The sequence below is a fragment of the Corvus moneduloides genome, chromosome 8 (assembly GCF_009650955.1).
Source record: "Corvus moneduloides isolate bCorMon1 chromosome 8, bCorMon1.pri, whole genome shotgun sequence".
Lineage (NCBI taxonomy): Eukaryota > Metazoa > Chordata > Aves > Passeriformes > Corvidae > Corvus > Corvus moneduloides.
This window is the reverse complement of record NC_045483.1, coordinates 34086264-34107764: the sequence shown is the minus strand read 5'-3', so window position 1 is coordinate 34107764 and position 21501 is coordinate 34086264. Positions and strand designations below refer to the sequence as shown.

The 21501-nt window shown below is 60.2% G+C and overlaps 4 protein-coding genes across 12 annotated transcripts in view; 2 read left to right on the top strand and 2 right to left on the bottom strand.

The window, feature by feature from the left end:
- The first annotated feature begins 417 nt into the window (after positions 1-417).
- SAR1A (secretion associated Ras related GTPase 1A) lies at positions 418-5280 on the top strand. The gene is made up of 7 exons (XM_032116776.1): positions 418-501; positions 862-936; positions 1855-1974; positions 2450-2515; positions 2899-3002; positions 3487-3618; positions 4208-5280. Exons 2-7 carry the CDS (start codon positions 879-881, stop codon positions 4322-4324), a joined length of 597 nt encoding a protein of 198 aa, XP_031972667.1. The 5' UTR covers positions 418-501; positions 862-878; the 3' UTR covers positions 4325-5280.
- A 1103-nt stretch (positions 5281-6383) lies between these two features.
- TYSND1 (trypsin domain containing 1) lies at positions 6384-8409 on the top strand. The gene is made up of 4 exons (XM_032116733.1): positions 6384-7366; positions 7456-7589; positions 7671-7856; positions 7950-8409. Exons 1-4 carry the CDS (start codon positions 6384-6386, stop codon positions 8159-8161), a joined length of 1515 nt encoding a protein of 504 aa, XP_031972624.1. The 3' UTR covers positions 8162-8409.
- A 483-nt stretch (positions 8410-8892) lies between these two features.
- On the bottom strand, positions 8893-14730 carry SPOCK2 (SPARC (osteonectin), cwcv and kazal like domains proteoglycan 2). Of its 3 annotated transcripts, none has more exons than XM_032116735.1 (11): positions 14428-14730; positions 12199-12207; positions 11968-12013; positions 11557-11671; positions 11367-11469; positions 11178-11286; positions 10982-11101; positions 10676-10894; positions 9829-9891; positions 9554-9691; positions 8893-9470 (listed from the first exon to the last, which is right to left on the bottom strand). In XM_032116735.1, the coding sequence occupies exons 1-11, from the start codon at positions 14641-14643 to the stop codon at positions 9325-9327; spliced, it is 1284 nt and encodes a 427-aa protein (XP_031972626.1). In that variant the 5' UTR covers positions 14644-14730; the 3' UTR covers positions 8893-9324. The 3 variants fall into 3 exon arrangements, with proteins under 3 accessions (XP_031972626.1, XP_031972627.1, XP_031972628.1); XM_032116736.1 differs by having other exon boundaries at positions 12199-12204; positions 14428-14658; XM_032116737.1 differs by lacking the exon at positions 12199-12207 and having other exon boundaries at positions 14428-14658.
- A 1958-nt stretch (positions 14731-16688) lies between these two features.
- ASCC1 (activating signal cointegrator 1 complex subunit 1) overlaps positions 16689-21501 on the bottom strand; it is a 35418-nt gene continuing 30605 nt past the window's right edge. For 4 of the 7 annotated variants that reach the window (XM_032116998.1, XM_032117001.1, XM_032117000.1 and 1 more), the window contains exons 10-11: positions 20514-20621; positions 16689-17480 (exon numbers count right to left, since the gene is read on the bottom strand). In XM_032116998.1, the coding sequence (XP_031972889.1) occupies positions 17364-17480; positions 20514-20621 (225 nt within the window). In that variant the 3' untranslated portion in view covers positions 16689-17363. The other 3 variants (XM_032117002.1, XM_032117004.1, XM_032117003.1) reach the window with 2 other exon arrangements.

The following is a 21501-nucleotide window of genomic DNA, read 5'->3' as shown; positions in this document are numbered from 1 at the left end:
CCGGAATCATTGAGGTTGGAAAAGACCTCATAGATCATTGAGTCCAGCCTGTGGCTGATCCCCACCTTGGCACTGAGTGCCACGTCCAGTCTTTCCTTGAACACCTCCAGGGATGGTGACTCCACCGCCTCACTGTCTGATCACCCTTCCTGGGAGGAAATTCCTCCTACTGTCCAACCTGAACCTCCCCTGGAGCAGCTTGAGACCGTGTTCTCTCCCCCTGACCTCGGCGTCAGCGCTGGGCTTTGTGACCCGGGGGGATTTACGGCGAAACGCAGGCTCGCGTCCCTCGCAGGAAGGGGCGGTCTCGAACCCGGGTCCCCTCGGAGGCCGGGCGGGTCTCGAACCCGCGGCCTCCCGGTGCCGCCCGCCGCAGCCCCCGGCGCGCGGAGCCAGCGGGGCCGGAAGCGGGCGGGGCGCGCGCTGACGCGTTTCCGGCGGGGCGCTGGCGGCGGCCGCGGACGGGACTCGGTGGCGGCGGCGGCCCGGGGGCAGCCGGGGGTGAGCGGCGGGGGTGGCCGCGGGGGCCGGCCGGGCCCGGCGGGATGCTCAGCGGGGCGGCGAGCGCCTGGCAGGCCCGGGCGAGGGGCGGCGGCGGCGGCGCGGGGGGTGACACGCAGGCAGGGCGGGGGCGGGGCGGGGGCCAGGCCGCGCCGGCCGCCCTTGAGGCCGGTCCCCCTCACCCCAATGTCCCGTCATCCCCTGTCCCCTCTCACCTCCGTTCCCCTTCCCCCTGACCCCCAGCCCCCCGGGCCCCCCCGTCCCCGGGGTCTCCGATCCCCCCGTCCCTGTCCCCCCGACCGCGTCTCCCTTCAGGCACCGACGCTTCGTAACTCGGGGCTTGGGTTTTGTCCCCCGCAGGCATTTTATTTCCAGCGATGTCTTTCATCTTCGAATGGCTCTACAATGGCTTCAGCAGCGTCTTGCAGTTCCTAGGTAATGCCGCAGCTCCCTCCGTGCCTCAGCAGCCCCTGGCAGCCCCCTCTGGGTCGGTTTGGCTTCTCCCATTGCCAGGATCCCGTAAAAGTCAGGCTCTAAGGTGGTGTGCAGCAGCTCTGGCCGGTGTAAAGTCTGGTGAGGAAGCTGTGTACCAATAAAGGGCTCTTACGCTAGCGCAGGGAGTATTTGGAGGCATTGGGCTCCCACTCAAGTGTTTCTCTGGCCCTTTAGAAGCCCAAGAGCAGCTGGGCTGGCACCCAGGGCCTGTCCAGCCCTAGGCAGTGGTGCTGCGTCGCCAGGGAGGGAACCCCATCCTCCTCGTCCTTCTTCCAGAGTCCTGGATTCCAGTGGGACTCCTTGCTGGAGGATGGGGTGCCCATTTTCTTGATCACCTCTTGAAGGGAGGATGAGAAGGACAGGGTGAGAAAAAGTCCCGTTGGAAGCCTTTGGGAGCTTTCCTGTGGCAGACATGTGCCTGGAAGTGAACAAAAATCAGTTTATCCCAAGAAAACAAGGCACTGTTCCCTGCTTTGCACTTTTTCCTGGACAACTCGCTGCTGTCTTTTATGAGTTTGTTCAGTTTCCATCTCTAAATACCCCTTTGAGGATCTAGATTGATCCATAATACTCTGCTGCACGCTGTCCTCTGCTGCTGGGATGGACCAGAGCAAAGAATGGAATACTCATGGGAACACGAGCTTGGGAGATGTCCCTTGCTGTAAACATGCCTTGGAAAAAGCCTGTGTGTGTTTTCCCTGCTGCCCCGTGTCCATGCTGGAAGTGTGCACAGGTGGCAGCAGAGCTCTGGGAAAGGGCTTCCCAAAAAACCACCGGCGGCAGCAGCAGCAGCGTGGCGTTCCGGCTCCAGAGGAGCCCGCTGGAGCTCTCCTCTTGCTTTGTTCCTTCTCCTCGCAGGTTTGTACAAGAAGTCTGGAAAACTGGTGTTCCTGGGGCTGGATAACGCAGGGAAAACCACTCTGCTGCACATGCTCAAAGATGACAGGCTGGGCCAGCATGTCCCCACGCTACATCCCAGTAAGTCTCCCTGGGAAGAGCCTCCCGACATGGCTTTTCCTCTGGAAGTTTGGGGACACCGTGTAGGAAGGCACCTTGGTGGCAGCTTTGCCTGGGGGATTCGAGGGTCTTAAAACTTCAGCTGGGGTTGCAGCTGTGCTGTGGTTCCCCAGGCTGAAGTGGATCTGTGTTTCCCTCTCTAGAAATGCCCAAGAGCTGGTGCTGCTCAGTTAATAGCAAGGGAAAATTCTCCTAATGAAAAGCATAATAAAGGATAATAATTGCAGGTTGAAAAGCTTCAGTGGGAAGCAGGGGAAATTATTTTCAGCCACTTGTGATTGAAGCAACGGCTCCGTTTCAGCCAGTGGGTTCTACAGGAAATTCAGGCAATTCCTTCTTGGAGGAGCGTGTGAGATGCCAGCACAAATCCCTGCTCAATTCTGTCCGTGACAACTTCCTTCTTTTCCCGAATCCCAGCATGTGCTTTCCGTTTCAGCATCAGAGGAGCTGACGATTGCTGGAATGACCTTCACGACTTTTGATCTGGGTGGACATGAACAAGGTAAGGGAAAAAATTACCACAAACTGATCCTGACGAGCGCCAGCAATTAGCAGTGCCTAATTATTTGTTGCCCGTATTTATTTATGGAACAACACGTGGAAACAACCTCCTGGCTGTAGGATTGCTTGGAAGGAAATGCTGCCAGTTCATGCTCTGCTGCCTGAAGTATTTTTAGCTGTGGAAGACTCCAATATAATTTGGTTTGAATAATTGATGACTTTCTAGAAGTTTTAAACACAGGGTTTTTGCCCTTTTCTTTTATACACAAAACTATTGGAAGGAGGACACCCGGGCTAAAAAGGCAGCCATGGTTGCTGAGGGTTGGTGGAGTTTTCCCTGCGTGGAGATTTCACAGGGCCGTGCTTGTCCCTTGTGTTTTCCAGCTCGCCGAGTCTGGAAGAACTACCTGCCTGCCATCAATGGGATTGTCTTCCTGGTGGACTGTGCAGATCACTCACGGCTTATGGAATCCAAAGTTGAGCTTAATGTAAATACACTTCTCTTCTTTCCCTTCTCCAAGACCTCTGATTAGCTAAATTATAAATAACAGCCATCTCTCCCAGAGCTGGAGGAGCCAAGATGTCCTTACTCTGGCTTGAGCACGGGTGCTTGAGTTCAGGGCAGGCTCAGCTTGGACAGCAGCAGGAATTTCTGCATGGAAAGGGTGCTCAGGCCTTGGCAGGGGCTGCCCAGGGAGCTTTGGAGTGCCCATGCCTGGAGGTGTCCAAGGAAGGGCTGGAGGTGGCACTCAGTGCTCTGGGCTGGGGACAAGGTGGGCATCGGGCACAGCTGGGACTCCATGGGCTGGGAGGGCTTTTCCAGCCTCATTGATTATGTGAGTCTTCCACAGGAGTTTGGAAGCCCCAAAAACGAGCCCTTGTTGGTCTCAGAACTTAAACAAAACCATTTTCTTCAGGCAACGACTCCTTTTCCCAGCTCTCTGCTCAGCTCTTGTTGGCTCTTGCACGCAGGCGTTAATGACAGATGAGACAATATCCAACGTGCCAATCCTTATCTTGGGAAACAAAATCGACAGACCAGAGGCCATCAGCGAGGAGAAGCTGCGGGAGATCTTTGGGCTATATGGACAGACCACAGGAAAGGTAGGGAGGCATCCGAATCTGGGATTGTCACAGGCAGGGGAGAGCTTGCCTGCTTCCTTGCAGAGTGAGGCTCGATCGGGTTGGTACCAGGAGTTTGTGCACTGCTGGGCCAGGGTGAATCGATAATGATGATGATGTGCCTGAAGGGAGCCTACGAGAGAGAGACTGTTAAAAAGCCATGGAGTGGTGGGACAAGGGGGACTGGCTTCCCACTACCAGAGGGCAGGCTCAGATAGGAAATTGGGAAGGAATTCTTCCCTGTGAGGGTGGAGGCCCTGGCACGGGTTGCCCAGAGAAGCTGTGGCTGCTGCATCCCTGGAAGTGTCCAAGGCCAGGCTGGACAGGGTGTGGAGCAACCTGGTCTTGTGGGATCAGGCAGCAGGGTAGAATGTGGTGGTTTTTAGGGTCCCTTCCAACCCAAACCCCTGATGATGCCCTTGGGCAAGTTTTGAGGCTGCCGGGACTGTACAAAACGCAGTGCACCCACGGAGGGGCCTACGAGAGGAGCTCCCTGCATGGCTGTGGCTCGCTGGGCGCTTCCCTGAGGGCACCGGGGGTGCGGATGTGACTCCTGTTTGGATTCCCCCAGGGAAATGTGCCACTGAAGGACCTGAATGCGCGGCCCATGGAGGTGTTCATGTGCAGCGTGCTCAAGAGGCAAGGCTACGGTGAGGGCTTCCGCTGGCTATCGCAGTACATTGACTGATACTGGCACGGACACGAGAGTTTTACTCCTCTGGACTGATCCTGTTCACAGCTTCCTATGGACTTTTCTATTAGAACATGGAAGGCTTTCCAAGTGCATCCTGGCATTGTCCAAGAGACTCCTGGTTTTCCGGCTGCCCTTATGGCACAGTGGTGACGCCACTCTTTTCCTGCGGCGGGGAGGCGGCGCCGTTCCTGAGTTGTCCCTGCCAGTCCGGTGACAGCGGGGCTGCTCCAGTCTGGGAAGTCCAAACTCTGCACGCTGCAATGTAACAGCTGAAAAAGAGAGCACGTCTCACCACTGTGGTTAATTGACTTCAAAAACAAAAAACTAGAAAAGGAAAAAGCAATTATATTTTTTAAAGAAAGTGTTAATGTAAACGGTGTCCCTTCTAACTTTTTAGTTTAACGTTCATCTTGTTTAGTCCAGAGTCTGGTTTAGGGTTTTTTAAAAATATATTTAACGGTATTTAGGTATTTCACAAATTACTGAACCAAGGTATCACGATATTAGAAGTCCTCAATAAACATAGCATTTGGGCTTAACTGAGCTGTAGGGTGGCTGTGCTGTGTCACGCTGACCGACGACGGCGAGGTGCCGTTGGGACTGAGGTGTGCAATCCCAGCTTCTTTAGTTTACAGGGATTATTTTTTCTTAGTTGGAGAGCAGCACCTGGTGCAGGTGTTGGGAGTGGTGTCCAGTGGGAAGGGGCTGCCTGGTTCCCCATCAGGCCAGACCTCCACTGAGGATCCTCTGGCCACACCATCACAGTAAGAACCACGGAGCTGTTTTGGTTGTTGTAGCATGGAAGTGTTTGACATTTGCATATCATGAGGTGATTAATGTAGACTAAACCGGTTTCTTTTATACTCTCAACGGTCTTTTTTTTGTCTGAAGTTTCATTGCTGTCTGGCACTCGTTTTCAGTTCAATAAAGACATGTCTTTCTCCTCTGAAGGGGCAACGAGCCTCAGTCTGGCTTGGTGTTTGCTGGCCCTTGGGGCCATCAGAACACCAGCCACAGAGTTTCAGAAACGTTTGGACAACACTCTCAGCCAGAGGGTGGGATTCTTGGGGCTGTCCTGTGCAGGGCCAGGAGCTGGACTCAATCCTTGTCACCTCCAACTTGGGATATTCATTCCATGATTCCATATCTGCGTGGTGCAGCCAGTGAAGGAAACTGAGGCAGGATGGAAGAGCTGCTTGCCTCTGGGCTGGCAACCAGGCAGAGCTCATGGGTTGCAGGGGCTTTGCTCTTGGTGTAAGAAACCCACACCGAGCCCCAGACAGCCAGGAAGGGGCTGGGGGGACGGGAGGAGCTTCGGCTCTGACTCCCGGTATTTGGGGGGAACTTTAAGTCTCCCAAAGGGATTCTCCCAGTCCCGGTGCCTCTGTTGGTGGTGGAAATGGAGGTTTGGTACTCATTTGTGCTGCAGGTGAGGTGGGAAGCGAGCGTGGCCGTGGGGTATCCGGGCCGTGGGGGCCGGGGGGCGGTTGCGAGCCGACGGTGCTGATTCTCCCGGGGAAGCAGGGGTCGAGGGACGGCTCCGAACCAGGCATCCCTTATGTCCCGGGAAAGCGGGGGCCGGGGGCGGCCCCGGCCCGGGGGTGCGGGGGAAGCGGGGGCCGGGGGCAGCTCTGGCCCCGGGGGTGCGGGGGAAGCGGGGGCCGGGGGCAGCTCTGGCCCCGGGGGTGCGGGGGAAGCGGGGGCCGGGGGCAGCTCTGGCCCCGGGGGTGCGGGGGAAGCGGGGGCCGGGGGCAGCTCTGGCCCCGGGGGTGCGGGGGAAGCGGGGGCCGGGGGCAGCTCTGGCCCCGGGGGTGCGGGGGAAGCGGGGGCCGGGGGCAGCTCTGGCCCCGGGGGTGCGGGGGAAGCGGGGGCCGGGGGCAGCTCTGGCCCCGGGGTGCGGGGGAAGCGGGGTCGCTCCGGATCGAGGCACCCCGGGAGGGCCCCGCGGGGGCGCGTCCGCCACGTGCGCGCCCCGCCCCAGCCAATGGGGAGGGCTCGGGGCGGGGCCGCAGCCAATGGGGGCGGCCGTGGGCGGGGCCCGGCGGCGGCGGTGATGGCGGCGGCCCCGCCGTGCTGCGCGGTGCGGGTGCGGAGCGCGGGCGGCCGCGGGGGCTGCGGCGGGGGCTGCAGCGGGCTGGTGCTGAGCCGCCGCCCCGCGCTGGTGCTGTGCCACGCCTCTGTCTTCGCCCCGTTCCTGCGCGCCGGCCCCGCCGCCTGGGCACGGCCCGCCGCGCTGCCGCCCGCCGCGCTCCGGCCGTGCCCGCGCCTCCGCGTCGTGCTGGGCTCCGAGACCGGCGGGCTGCGGGAGCTCGATGCGCGGCTGCTGGCGCTGGTGCCGTGCGCGGCGTTCCGGCGGGCGCTGGAGCGCGGCTTCGGGCTGGCGGAGCGGTGGCGGTTCGGGGCCGAGGAGGAGGCGGGCACCGACCCGCGGGCGCTGCCCTGGTTCGCCTGGCTGCGGGTGCCCGGGCTGGACGCGCCCGAGGGTGGGTGGGCGGCGCGGGCCAGCGCCGGCTGCCTGCGCAAGGGGCAGGCGCTGCTGGCCTGCGGGTCCCCCTTTGGAGACCTGTGCCCCGAGCTCTTCCTCAACACGCTGAGCCGGGGGGTGGTCAGCAACCTGGCTGGCGAGGAGAACGCCCTGGTACTCACCGATGCCCGCTGCCTGCCCGGCACCGAGGGCGGCGCCGCCTTCGTGCCCTCGCCAGACGGGCCGCGCGTGGTGGCCCTGATCGCCGCCTCCTTCTGCTGGAAGGGCGCCGAGTGGGTCGGGCTCACGCTGCTCTGCTCCCTCGCCGCCATCCTGCGCAGCAGCGCCGCTGTCCTGGGCGAAGCCGGGGTCGTGGTGCCGCCGGTGCCGGCGTGGGTGGCCGCGGTGCCAGCGAGCAGTGGGCAGGACCCCGTGGGCTGGACGGCGCTGGTGGGGTGCGGGGCGACCTGGGGCTCCGGGGTGCTGCTGGCACCAAGGTTGCTCCTCACCTGCCGGCACGTCGTGGAGGCCAGAACCCCGCTCCATGTGACACCGGCATCCGGCCCCGGCCAGTGAGTGCGGCTGTGCCCCCCCCCCCCCCGCCTTAACAGCCCCAGCCTGCGTGTCCGCCGCCATGACATCTCGTTTACCGTGTCCTTAGGGATGCCGCCGTGCTCAGGGGACATGTGGTGTTTGCCACCGAGGAGTCGTCCCCCTTCGACGTGGCCGTGGTGGAGCTGGAGGAGAGCGTGCCAGGCTTTGTCCCCCCGTGCCTGGCTGACACCTTCCTCCCAGGTAAGCAAGGGGGGGACACGGGGTGCTGGGGTAGGGGGTGCGACATCCCCTCGCACCCACCTCCTGCCTCTCCCATCCCAGGAGAAGAGGTGAGCGTGGTGGGCTTCGGGGCGTTGGGGCGGGCGTGCGGCCCCTCGGTGACAGCAGGGGTCCTCTCGGCCGTCGTGGCGGTGGCTGGGCGCCCTGTCATGCTGCAAACCACCTGTGCCGTCCACGGGGGCTCCAGCGGCGGCCCCCTCGTCTCCTCCCGCAGCGGATGCCTCATGGGTAAGCCAGGGGTCTCCCATGGGGAGGTGGGGGGTCCCACGGGTGTCCCCCGGCCAGACCCAGTGACGTGGGCATCACTCCTCTCCCTGCCAGGGATCGTGGTCAGCAACACCCGGGACACCGGTGTGGGGGCCACCTACCCCCACCTCAATTTCTGCATCCCCATCACCGTCCTGCAGCCCCTCGTCGCGCGCTACCGCCGCACCGGCGACCCCGATGCCTTCGCTGGGCTCAACCGGGTGGGTGAGGGGGTGCGGGCGACCTGGCAGCTCCAGCAACGGCCAGGACCCCCCAGCAAGCTCTGACCCCCCTCCCGGCGGGCTCGTGCCAGAGACCGAGGTGCCAGGGACCAAGGTGCCACATCTCCTCGGTGGCCCCGGCGGTGTGGGGCTCAAGCGCCTGGACTCCACAGAGCTGGTGGAGCATGGGCACCCTGGGGCAGGGGATATGGCACAGTGTCTTTGACAGCTGCTGACGACCCCAGACTGGGGAGGTTTGGGGTTTGTATTGTTGTTTTATTTTCTCCCTGGAGCCATAAATGCTGTGAGTTGAGGCCCTGGTGTCCCGTGGTGCTGAGTGGCTGCAGAGGGGGGTGGTGGAGGCCCTCACTAGGGCGTGGGTTAGGTTGGGGGGGGCAGGTTGGTCCTGTAAGGGATATTTGGGGTCAGGGATAGGATTGGGTTGGGGTCTTGTTTGGGGTTGGGGTAAAGGATGGGGAGGGAGGGCAGTTCTGAGTCTTTCTACGGCTCTGGACCCTGTGGAAAGGGGGCTAATTTGGGGTCCTGGAGAGGGTCAGGATCTGGGGAGGGGACGTATCCCTGGGGAGGGAGGCCGGTTCCAGCTTCATGGCAGCAGAGTGCAGAAACCAAACCCCGGGCCCTGGCAGGGGGCACTCCTACCCCAATCCACTCCCCAGCCCAGCAGTGCCCACTCACTGGAGGGCACAGCACCATCACCACCACCCCCTCCCCAGGACACCCCTGCAGGGCCGGTGGGTGCAGGGGGGGCACCAGGGGGAGGAACGGGCGGGCGAGTGTTTGACACAGCACGGGGTATTTATTTCACAGCCGCTACACAACGCCGGGGGCCGGGGCAGCCACGCAAGCACAACATGAGGGGGGATGCGGGGAGGAAGGGGGGCAGCTTATCTATAAGGGGGTTTGTTGGTTGGTTTTTTTTTCCTTTTTTTTCCCACTTTTATTAGCGCCATTGGCCCGGTTGAAGACCACGCAGCAGCACACTAAGCCTACAAGGCTCTACCCAAAAAAAAAAAAAGCTCAAATTCGCACAAGAGCGGCCCCCCCGCCCCGCTCGCCCCCTCCCCGGGCGAGCACCCCGTTGCCCCGTCCCACACGGGACCGGAGCGGGGAGCACCCACCCCATGCCACACTGGCAGCGGGGGGGTCACGGGGACCCCCAGCTGGGGGCTGCCTCCCGGCCGTGACGCCCACCGGGCTCTCCTGCTCCTCTACCAGATGTAGCCGCCATCGTCACCCTCGCCCGCTTCGCCCTCCTCTTCCTCGCCTTCCTCGCCCGCCTCCTCCGGCTCCTTCTCCTCCTCGTCCTCCCAGCCCACGCTGCTCCCGAAGTCGCCCGAAAACCCCGTTGCTTCATCTGCGGGGACGAGGGGCAGAGGTCCAGGGGCGGTCCCGGGGCTGCAGCCCCGTCCCCAGGCGGGGGCTCCCCGCAGCTCTCACCGCAGTCGGGGCTGCCATGGCCGCGGGTGCCCGTCAGCTCAGCCCCGTGCTGGTCCACGCACCAGCACTCGCCGCCGCCTGGCTCGCACTGTGCCCGCCGGTAGTAGCCGTCCTCATCGCAGCTGGGAATGAAGGTGCCTGTGGGGAAGCGATGGCCCCCCACCCCCCCCAAAGACGTGCAGTGCCAGAACCCCCCCTCGGAGCTCCCCATCCTCGTCCCAGCCCGGCTGCGCAGGGCACTGCTGAGGGAAAGGGCCCTGGGTTGCCCCACTCACCCGGCATTTTTTTGGTTGCTTCTTGGATCTGGATCTTCTCCAGCTCCCTGAGACAGGGCGGCTCTGCAGCAATGCCACATGCTGCTCTTAGGGTGGGCATGCGGCCCCCCCATGGTGGGCAACCCCTCACCCCACAGTGTGCACCCCCAAACCTACAGCATTCATCCCCGTGGTGTGCATCCCCCCCAACTCCATAGTGTGCATGCTCCCAACACCATGGAGTGCATCCCCCCAGACCCCACAACATGCATTCCCCATGGTGTACATCCCCATGATGTGCACCCGCCCTCACCCATGGAGTACATCCCCCCACCTCCAGAGTGTGCATCCCCCTGACCCCATGCTGTACATCCCCGATGGTGCACATCCCCCTTAACACAAGATATGCTTCCCCATGACTCACAGCACACATCCCCACCATGGTTTCCAGCCCCCCCAAACCCTGTGGTGTACCTCTTCCCCCAAGGCAAACATCCCACAGACACCCCAAACCCACAGCAAGGATTGCCCATTACCCCATGACATACACCCTTCCCCCTATGACGTACATCCCTCCCACAGACACCCTAACGCCTAACCCACAGCATGGATTCCTCATGGCCCCATGATGTACATCCCCCACTCCCAACTCCAATCCCATGATGTACATCCCCCACCCCCCAGTCCCACAGCATGGATCCCCCATAACACCATGGCACACAACCCCAATCCCACAGCATGGATTCCCCAGTCCATGGCACGCACCCCCCAGGCCATGGACCCCCCAGCCCCGCGGGGTGCATCCTCCCGACCGCGCAGTGTCCAGCTCCCGTCCCCACAGCACCGTCTCCCCCCTGCCCTGACGCACTTTCCCTCCAGAAGCAGAAGCACCACTCGGGAGCAGAGACACGGCCGTCCTTGGAGGTGTCGCAGGAGTTGAAGAAGGCGCGGATGCACACCTCGTACTTGTCCAGGTTGATGGCAGCCAGCTCGGCCGCCTCCAGGAACAGATCCCCGCTCGTGTCCAGCCGGGCAAACATCCACCCCACCGCCTCCTTGCAGGTGGCCGCCACGCTCCTCTCCAGCACTGCAGGGCAGGATGAGGCCCGTGGCTGCCCGGCCACCCCAGGGACAGCACCCCACGTCCCCTCCCTGCATGGCCGGGGACACGTACCAGTGGTGGGGCTGGCAGGGAGCCCGCTGGAGCCGTTCTGCTTGGCGTTCTCACGCAGGAGCTGGAACCAGTCGCGCAGGCGGTCACCTAGGTCGGCCAGATCCTGCCCGGTGCACAGTTCTGGGGGGTCCAGTGGGGCAGTGTGAGGCCGGGCAGAGCTCGGGGACAGTCCCGCGGTGCCCCGCACCCCGCTCACCTTGTTTACTGTCGCCGGCAGGGCTGTGCGGGGTCGGGCAGGGACACTGCCCCTCGCATCGCACCGTCAGCTGCTTGCTGGCCAGGCACGCCTGCTGCTCCAGCTTGCACTGCGGGGCGGCAGCGGGACGTCGGCGGGGGGACACAGGGCGGGGGGCCCCGTCCCCGCGGCGGATGCCGCTGTCCTTACCGCCGAGCTGTAGGTGTGGCCGTCGGAGCCGCAGACGGCGGCCACCGGGGCGGCGTGGCAGGGCTTGCAGCCCCCGTGCGCCTTGGGGCCCAGCGGCTTGATCCTGCACGGGGCGAGAGGGTGCTGAGTCCCCGCCGCGGCCCCCCTTCCTCCTGCCACCGGCTCGGCCCCGGCCTCGCCGCACTCCTACCTGTGCTCCAGCTTCTTGCGGCTGATGCACATGGCGCGCTGGTAGCCCTGCGCCACGCACACCTTGTGCCGGCTGCACTTCACCTTCTGGCAGGGGTCCTTGGTGGTGTCCAGGGCTGGGGGGACAGAGAAGGACTGGGGCAGGCGGGGGAGGCAGGCGGGGACCCTCCAGGGTAGCCCCGGCAGCGCTGGCCACCAGCCGGCCCTGCACAAAGCGCCGTTCAGGCCTCAGCTGGGCAGCCGCCCCGACACCAGCTGCTGCCTCCCGGCTCGCACCAGCCCCACCACCGCTCCCAGCCGGAAGGGAAAAGCCCGGGGGGTGCAAGCAGAAAGTGTGACCTCCTCCCCGCCCCGCCCCTACTGGCTGGCACCGACCCCACTGTGCCCCATCCCAAACCCATCTCAGCGGTACCTTCATCCCCGGGCTGGTTGTCCTCCCAGCTCTTGATGTAGTCATCCTGCAAATTGGGGAGAGCCTGCATGAGTGCAGGTGGCAGGAAAGGTGACACCGGGCCAGGCATGCCATCACCCCGCTCCCGCTGCACACACCCCCCGGGCACCCCCACAGCGGGAGGGCAGGGACAGGGAGCAGCCTCCCTCCAAAAGCGGAGTGTCACCGCCTCGGTAGCCCCTCGAGGCTCACCTCCACCTCCTGGCAGCACGGCAACGAGATGGCCCAGCCAGCACCGAGAAAAAAGAGAGAGAGAGAGAGAGAGAGAGCCCACCGTCAGCTCTGGGACAGCCCAAAGCCCAGCTCCCAACCCCAACCCACCCACGGTGACAGGCACCCCGTGCCAGTGGGGCACCCCGACCTTCCGGTGCCCAAAGCTCTCCCCAGTAGCCCTGGATATCACTGGCACCGACCACCAATGTGCTCCCCCATCTCTGGCTTTAGACCTGTAATCCTGGAGAGCCTTTACACAGGATAAAGCCTTCCCCCATCAGCCAGGGGAAGCCAGGGAATAGGGATGGAAATGCATCGGGTGGAGGAAGCCCTTGGGAGACCAGTGAGGCCCTCATGGGATCCCCACAGTGCTGCCACCCTGATTCTTCAATCGTGAGCCCAGCAGGAGTGGGCCAAGATGGATATCACTGTCTGGGGAGGCAGAACTGCTCCCACAGGACCCCGAAAGCATCCGGGGGCTGTGGGAGAGTAGCAGGGATTCAAACCCTCCCAGCAGGCAGCACCACCCGCCCCACGGGATGCTCCAGGGTGGGCTTTGTGATAAGGCAGGAGCATCCCTGCTGCCCCGGGGAGGGCAGGCATGGTTTGGGATGGCAGCTGGTAGCAGCGGCACGGGAGGCAGCTCTGGAGTGGGATCGCTTCAGCACGGCGGTGTTTGCACCGCAATCAATAGCCGCGTTCCCGTGCCGCGATTGGTAACATTGCGGCACCCGGCAGCTCCCTGCGGCGCGGGTCTCACCACGGCCGCCGGCCTCCTCCCCGTGCATCCCCCCACCCTTGCTGCTCAGTCGAAAACCCCACAAATCCATGGATTTGCTTATTAATCCAAGCTAACCGCCAGCAGGGCTGCAGCCCCCCCAGCGTGGCAGCCGTGCCACAGCAGGGTGAGCCCCACATGTCATGCCACAGGGATGGGGATCCCTCGGCCCTGAACCCCCCCGGGGATGCTCAGTGCCATGGAGGCACGTCCGCACGTGCTCCCCTCGAGCACTCGCAGCCATCCGAGGTCCCAGGTGCCCAGCGCTGGCGTTGGCCAGCAGGGGTGTTGTGGGCAGGGGTCTCCAGGGGAGGAATTTACACCTTTGTACCCTCACCCGTGCTCTGCCCCCCCTAACTGGTTTATTTGGGGGGTGGTGCCCCCCACCCTGCCCTGCCATGGGCACATCTCCCTTGCTGTCATCCATCCATCCATCCATCCATGCATCCATCCATGCATCCATCCATCCAATCCTCGCTGCCAAGGTGAACCCGAGTGCGCATCTGAACAAAGACCAGAGGGGCTGGCTCGGGGTGGGAGGGCGGCTCGGGGTGTGCCCCCTCCCCGCCCGGCTGCTGCAGGTGTCCTGGGTCTCCCTAGGATGGGGCTGCAGCACCATGTCCCCCACCCTGGAGGACACGAGCTGGAGGTGTAAAACGAGCCCAGGAAAAACCCCGACTGCCCCATAAAATTAAGGGCTGGAGCTAAATGCCATCGAGGCTGTTTGCAAGGGCCGCGTAACAGCGAGGGGTGACAGGATCCTGAGCCCGGCGTGCCAGGTGTGCCAGCGCTCCCCCAGCAGTGCCTGCATCCTCATCCTCCCTGCTTCGCGTCCCCACATCCCCAGGGGTCACCACGCCGCGGAGGCAGGGCCGGCCCCGGCTGCGGCACCGCGCGGGGCTCCGGGGACAGCCGGCGCGGCTCGGGGGAGCGGGAGTCCGGGAGGATGCCCGCGCCCTGACACGGGCTGCTGTCACCGAGGGTTTGAGGCCACGGCGCAGCCCCCGCAAAGGGCGGGCGGGCCCTTCCTGCACCCCCATGTAGGGCACGGGGAGAGGGTGCAGGGGACAGCACCCCCGGTCACCAGAGAGGATCGCTTTGGCATCAAGCCCTGGCCATGGAGGCATTGGCATAAGCCACGCAGCTTTGGCGACGGGCAGGGAGGCAGCGGCGCTGCCGGAGCCGGTAAGCATCCCCCGGGTACCGGGGCCGGCAGCCGCCCACGGCCGCGGCGGGACGCGGGCACCGCCGAGCATCCCCGGGCACCCGCGACGGGGCCGGGGCCGGGGCCGGGGCCGTGGCCGGGGCCGGGGCCGGGGAGGGTCGCGCTGCGGCAGCCGCAGCGGCGGGGCGGGGAGTGCGGGGAGGGGGCTCCCGGTGCCCGGCAGCGCGTCCCGTCCCCCCCCGCCCCGCTGCCGGCGCGGACTCACGTCTCGGAAGCGGTTCCAGTGCTTGATCCTGCCGCCGTACTGGGAGATGGACGAGAGCCACTGCTCGTCCTCCATGAAATTGCCGGGGCTCTCCCCCGCCGCGGCGGGCCCGGGGCCGGTGGCGGGGCCGGCGGCGGGCCCGGGGCCGGCGGCGGCGGCGGGCAGAAGCAGGGCCAGCAGGGCCAGCAGGGCGCGGCGCCCGCCGCAGCCCCGCATGCTGCCGCAGCGCCGGGGGGAGCGGGCGCGGTGCGGAGCGGTGCGGTGCGCACGGGGAGGCGCCGGCGGCGAGTGCGGCCGCGGGGCGGCACCGGGCGGCACCGGCGGGAGGGCCGGGGCGGGGCCTCCGCCGCGCCCGCCGCACCTGCGCGCCGGCACCGGGGCGGGGGAGCCGCCGTCACCGCACGGCACGGCCGCGGCACCGGCCCCCCTTCCGTTCCCGTCCTGCACCCCCGTCCCTGACCCGTCCCCGTCCCGCGCCCCTCATCCTGCATCCCGCATCCCCTGCCACACCCCCATCCTGAAGTCCTCATCACGCACTCCTCGTCCTGCACTACTGTCCCTACCGCGTCTCCATCCTGCATTCCCCCCCCACCCCTTTCCCGCATCCTTGGTCCCTACCTAGTCTCCATCCCACATCCAATGTCCTGCGTCCCTTGGTCCCTGCCACCTTCTCATCCTGCATCCCTGCCACATCTCTGTCCTGCATCCCCCATCCTACATCCTTCATCCAGCATCCCTGGTCCCTGCTAGGTCCCCATCTGACATCCCCCATCCTGTATCCCCTGCCACGTCCTCATCCAGCACCAGTCATCCCACATCCCTCATTCGTACCATGTATCCACCCTGCATCCCCCATTCCTTCCACATCTCCAGCCTGTATCCCCCATCCTGCATTCCCAGTCCCTACTGCACCCCTATCCTACAGCCCCTTGTCCCTGTCCCTGCCATATCCCCACCCTGCAATTACCATCCTCCAACCCCTCTCCCTGTGATGCCCACACTGCGGTCCCCATTCCTTGGCCATCCCAGCACAGCATGTTAGGGCTCCAGGGAAGACTCCCACCCCTATCCCAAGGTTTTGCTTTTGGATTTTTCCCTCTACTCAGCGGGGCGGGAAATCAGGATAGGCAACAAGTGACAACTCACCCCAGCTGCAGCTCCTTCACAGCTTCAGCCGGGGATGCCGCAGCACACATCCAGATTCTCTTCTCCCTGGCAGGACCCTCAGGATGGGAAGGAGAACTGCCAGCAAGCCCCACTGATGACAGGGAAAAGATCAGAATCCTTAATTCTGCCTGGGGAAGGAGGTGTGAAATGAATTTTGCTGTGCCAGGCTAGAGCAGTGGGATAAGCTGCTTACCAGCGAAATTCAACCAACTTCCAAAAGAATTGTCACTAAAACATGTTTACACAAGTAGGAAGAGGAGGAGTATTCTCCAATTGTCAAATATCCGTGTTTGCCTCAACTTCTTGGTGAGAGTCGTTAAAAACTCATGAGGCAGAAGCTTCCCAAGGTGCATCTCCCCCTTTCCTGGTGGCTGCGTGAGCAGCTCCCGGGTCTGTTCCGAAGAGATTTGCCAAGTACCTCTTCAGGCTGGCGGAAAGATGACAGCAACCGGTGTTAAGTGCTCTCAGCACCTCCCTGTGAGTGTGTGCTGGTGCTCTGCTCCCCAAGGGAACCATTTGGAAGGCGGCTTTCAGAGAGCACAAAGGCGTTCCAGCTCCGAGGAAAAGGACACAAAAAGCCCAGTGGCTGTAACTGGGTACAAGCAAGGGCACCCTGTGAAAGCACAGATGATTTGACTGCCTGGCAGGCAGGCTTGAAAGCAGACAGGCAATTTGGTCTGGGAAACAGAAACAGCAATACATTTGGGGGGAAAAAGAAAAGCAATCCCAATTCCTGAATGACTTCCACTGCTGTTGGTGCACGGCCACACTCCCAGCTCACTCTGGAGGGAGGAAGTGGGGTGAAGACCTCTTAGAAATGATCACTAGGACATGTGGGTTCTGCTCGAGCACCCCTATCCCTGGCTGAGACACTCTCCACCTCTAACACACCATGATTCCATACCCATGGAAGCAACGAGGAATGGGCAGCAGCACCTGTTTTGTTACAAAACACCCAAGCACCAGCACCTTCCATTTTTCAAAGCGCTCATCCTAGGGCAAGTTGAAAGCCTGTGTCGCTATTTTTACCAAATGTGGAGATTTACAGGAAAAAACGACGTTGTCTTGAGATCTCGGAAGGATTCACAATGGAATCAAAGAGCTTGGTGCTGCTTTTAATGGAGAAACCACCTACAAGGCATATGTTTTTTGACATGCTCCGAAACGGTCACTGGAAAGAGCTCTAACCATCCATGCTTTCTTATTATCATAGTTATGTGCTGTGCTGGAAGTTTAATTACAGAAACTATCAATGCAACAGGAGATAAACACTTTGCTTTTGAAGGGAATTAATTTATTTGGAGATCTACATCACACAGGCACGCTGCTGGAGATCCAAGCAATGCCTGACCTCAATATCGTTAAATCGTGCTCCGGGAAAGCTCTCCTGGATTTTAAATACTTATTTTAAGAACAAACTTCCTTCTTCTGACAAAAAGCCACATTTAAACATTGGCGATGCCCCAAAAGCCCCAGTTCTAGTTGTTTTCTTGGAAAACCAGCAATCCACAGACATCACAGGCAACTTCATGACATTTTGGGGAAAGGAGGAGGAAGGACCCTGGCAACCCCCAGGTTGGGGGTTGCCCTCCCAAGGAGAAGGCAGGCAATACATGTGGGAAAAGCTGCAGGGAAATGCCATGGCTCCCATGCTTTGGAGGAGTCATGAGGCATCCCTATTTGGAGTTTCCAGGTTCCCATCCAAGATTCATGTCCTACAAAACACTTCATTGCGGGATCATGCACAGAGCAGACCCGCTACAGCCGCCTCAGGAGAAGCACAGCTGCCCAGATGTCGCGTAGTAGCCAGAGGCGTCCGAAGAGAACCTCTGGGAGAGACGCACCGAGTCCAGCTGCACCTCCCCGAAGTGGAAGTTCTCGAAGAGCTGAAAAGAAGAAGAAAAAAACCACTTGAAGGGCACCAGAGAAGTGGAGCCTGCAGCTGGCCCATGGCTCTCTGGAAGGAGCTGGCCCTGTCGAAAGCCTCTGCTCACAGATCTGTTTTGCCTTTAAATGAAACTGTTCTTTACGTTATTCTTCCCACTAAAGACTGCGCTTGAACTCTTTTTATCCACAGCAGCAGCTGCTCAAACCTCCCCTATTTCGCTGCCTGTGTCACTGAGGGAGCGTGGGGAGGCTGTTCACTGCTCTGGAGGCACCACCCCCGGGTGGCTCTTGAGGTCGCAGGCTCTGCAGGAGCAAGGTTTGAGGCCAGGAGGTTTGCACCAATCCAGGCCACAGGACGCAGGACTTAACAGTTACAGCTCAGTCCTAATTCAAACTAGCAGGCTGGAAGCACAAGGCTCCTCATCCCAGCACTGACCCCGCTTTGTTCAACAAATCCGTCTTTGTTCGGCAAAGACTTGAGTGCAAATTAAGGAAAGCAAGCCAACTCCGGCGCCCGGGGGGGCGTGTCCCTGCCCATTAATCCAATCTACGAAGCAGACCAAAAAAATGACATCAGAATTTCTTACAAGAACTTATTGCTGGAAAAGCATCGTGTCCAAGCGTAAAGTGCTCCTCCCGTTCCATTAAGCAGCAGAAAATTGCTCTACCTGGGAACATCAGCTGTGCCTCAGGAAAAGCTGCTCGCTGGAGATGCTAATTTTGAAGCTCTGTTTAACCAGAGCGCTGAGAGTCACCGAGAACCTGAGCGGTGACTTCTCCCCACCTTGGAGATCTCCAAAATGTCCATTCCATCTGTCTCCTATTCAGTTTTCTATCTGTCCCTGCAGGCGCGGGCTTGAGACAGTCCCACAGCCCTTCCTGCCCTTACAGAAGGCATGAAGGAAAGCCAACACATTAATCCTCCTAGAGCCAATGGTGCATCAATTCCTCCATAGAGGGAATGACTGAAATCCCAAATACCTACTTAGCATCTGAAAGGCTGCACTTCACCTCCTCCAAAGAGGCATTTGGCTCTGCCTGGCACCGATTTGGGCACAACTGCTCTTTTGTTGGTTCTCCCAAGAGGATTCTATTTTGCAAATACCCTTTCTTCCAGAGGAGACCAGCTAGATTTCTTTCAGGACAATTCCTGGGTTTGCTGTCACTCCACAAAGGAGAAGTGCCATAGGGAAAGTGATTCCCTGCCTGTCTTGGGGCAGAGCAAGAGACCCCAGGGCAGCAGCGTGGCCTCAAGGGACACTGTGAGTGGTGGCTCCACGGGGTCACTGCTCTAATAAAGAGCAGCCTGCAGAAAAGGAGCTGTGCTAAGGAAGCATCTCATACCGGGAGAGGAGGAAAAGAAAGAAGAGAAATGACGACAGCCACACAAACTCCATTTCATACAATTAAAGATTTATACAATTAAAGATTAATTATGTTCCCAAAAGCCTGTGTTGTTCATGTTGGAGGACTTAGATAAAATGTCTCATTAATAAGAGATGGCAGTAAAAAGGGGTTGGTCACCTTTCTCTTTTTGTTTTGGTTGACCCCAGAAGGAAGCATGGTTTCCTCCTGTCCAGGTCTCCCTGCAGTGCTCTGCCACTGTGCCCACCCAGCCCAAGCCTTAACACCTGTCCCTGTCACAGAGGCTGTTGGCATTGGCATCCCTTTCCCTCATAGAGCAGTCTCCATCCAGGAAAAGCAGAAATCACCTCTCTCTTGACTCCTAGCAGAGGGAGTGGTAGGTGTGCTGGTACTCCAGGGTTTGAAGAGGACCCCCTCCAGTGCCTAAAAGGGCTCCAAGGGAGCTGGACAGGGACTTTGGACAAGGGCATGGAGTCATGGGACAAGGACTGCCGGAGCACAATTCAGATACTAGGAAGAAATTCCTCCCTGTGAGGTGGGGAGGCACTGGCACACGATGCCCAGAGAAGCTGTGGCTGCCCTGTCCCTGGAAGTGTTCAAGGCCAGGTTAGACAGGACTTGAAGCACCCTGGTCTAAGGTGTCCCTGTCCATGGCAAGAGGGATGGAACAAGGTGGTCTTTAAGGTGGTCCCTTCCAACCCAAACCATTCCAGGATTCTATGAAGAAAACAAATGAAATGCTGGGATGTGTCAGCGCTAGAAGTCAAACCTTTCCACAAAATAACCAAAGGAAGAGTCTTGTTTGTATTGTAGCTGCACACCACAACCTGTTTTTCTTACTGAACACATGTACTTCAAAGCAAAAATTACTTAATGAGACCAACCTTCCCCGAGCCCCTCTTGCCTCACACAGCCTCAGGCACATTAGAGCAGAAGGATGATTGGGAAGCCCCAGAAGGCATTGCCCAGGTCAAGGGCTGTCCATTTGTACACTGCTAGAAGTGCAGCAAAGCCCTTGTACCAAAGCACTTTGTATTCCCTTGGCTTTTATAAGATTCACCACCTCCCGTGTGTTCGAGCAGCTGTGTGTTTCCCAGGGAGGAACGCTGCTAGAACTATTGATTTTTGGTAATGTGGCTGTACTTTCTGAGAGTAAACATGCTACAGGATTTAGAGGACAACCACAGACACTTTTTTCTGCTCTGGTTTCAGGCCGGCTTCTCACTGATGCTCCTGTGCTCCCTGAGGCTTCCCACGACAGAAGCCACCGGACCAGGCACGGAGATCACTGCAAATCTTGAGACCTGCCTCGAGCAGTGTGGAGAGAGACCCCTCCAGCATCATCCTCCAAGACCTCTGAAACCCCAGGAATCCTCCAAGACCTCTGAAACACCAGGAGGTGGCTTCCCATCACTAAAGCATCCTGCACTCGGGTCCCTGGGGACTTGGGAAAAGATTGCAGAGAGCCAAGCCTCTGCTTTTGACTTTCACTTCTATTTATCTTGAGGAGAAGCCAAGTAGAGCCAAGAAAGATATTTTTAACTCCCCCCTCTCCCCAGCCACCACGGAAACGCTCTGGTTTTGGAGGAGGCCTGGAGCGCAGCTGATTAAATGCCTCCTGGAAAAGCATCTTAGCATTTTTTATTCTGCACCAGGAAAGAAGGTACCTCGAGGTTGTTGCCCTTCAGAAGCAACTGCTGATAACTCGAAGAATGGCTGACTCCCCTTCCTGTCCTTTCCTGCGGCTGCCCAGGGCCCAGCTTTCCCTGAAAAGGCTGCAGGGAGCACGAGGAGACGAGGAGATGTGGATCAGGAGCAGCCAGGAAGGAGGCAGGGGAGGAGAAATGCAATCGCCCGCAGAGCCGTGTCATTTGATTGGAGTGGGACGCGAGGCTCAGCAAAAGCACAGTAATTCTATAAATCCAAACACGCCGAAAGATTTATGTCCTCGATGCCCAAGGAATAAATAAGAGGATGGAGGTTGGGAATTTTTTTTTAAGTATTATAAATGAGAATGAACCTGATGGAGGAAAAGGTCAGCTTAGAGAATCAACACCACCAATGCAGTGCAAGCTACTAACTCCCATCAAGGGAATAGCACTTAGAGGACTAAGTGCCCTCTGTCTCCCTGCTGCCTTCCCAAATTGAATTAGAATGGAATAAGGAAAGAGCATTGTTAACTTTTAACCCCAGACCCAGCACCTCCAAGCAAACGCTCCAGGGGTGTGCCCTGCCTTTCAAACCACAGCCAAATGCTCAGCGAGGATGCCTGCATCTCCCATGGGGACAGAGCAGGTGCCTGGAGAGTGGCAGCAGCAGCATCCCAGGATCTGGAGGGGATAGCACAGACTACAGCCACACTGCCCTCCCCAAAAGCCACGAGTTCCCAAGAGAAGGAGAACTGGATGATGGATAACCCATATTTCACAGGTCAGCCTGCAAACTACTGTGGGCCCAAGTGCTTCTCCCTCTCCCTCTCCTTCTCCCTTCCTGGGGACTGGGTCCAAGGACACGCCGCTCAGGTAATGATGAAAGGCAGGCAGCCCTGTGGTAGCTCCCAGAAAGCAAGTTTTCCTCCACTTCTCCCCCCAAAGTCGTTTATCCTGAGCCAGGAAAAGACAGCAGCACAACTGTCATTTCTAAGACCCCATTTTC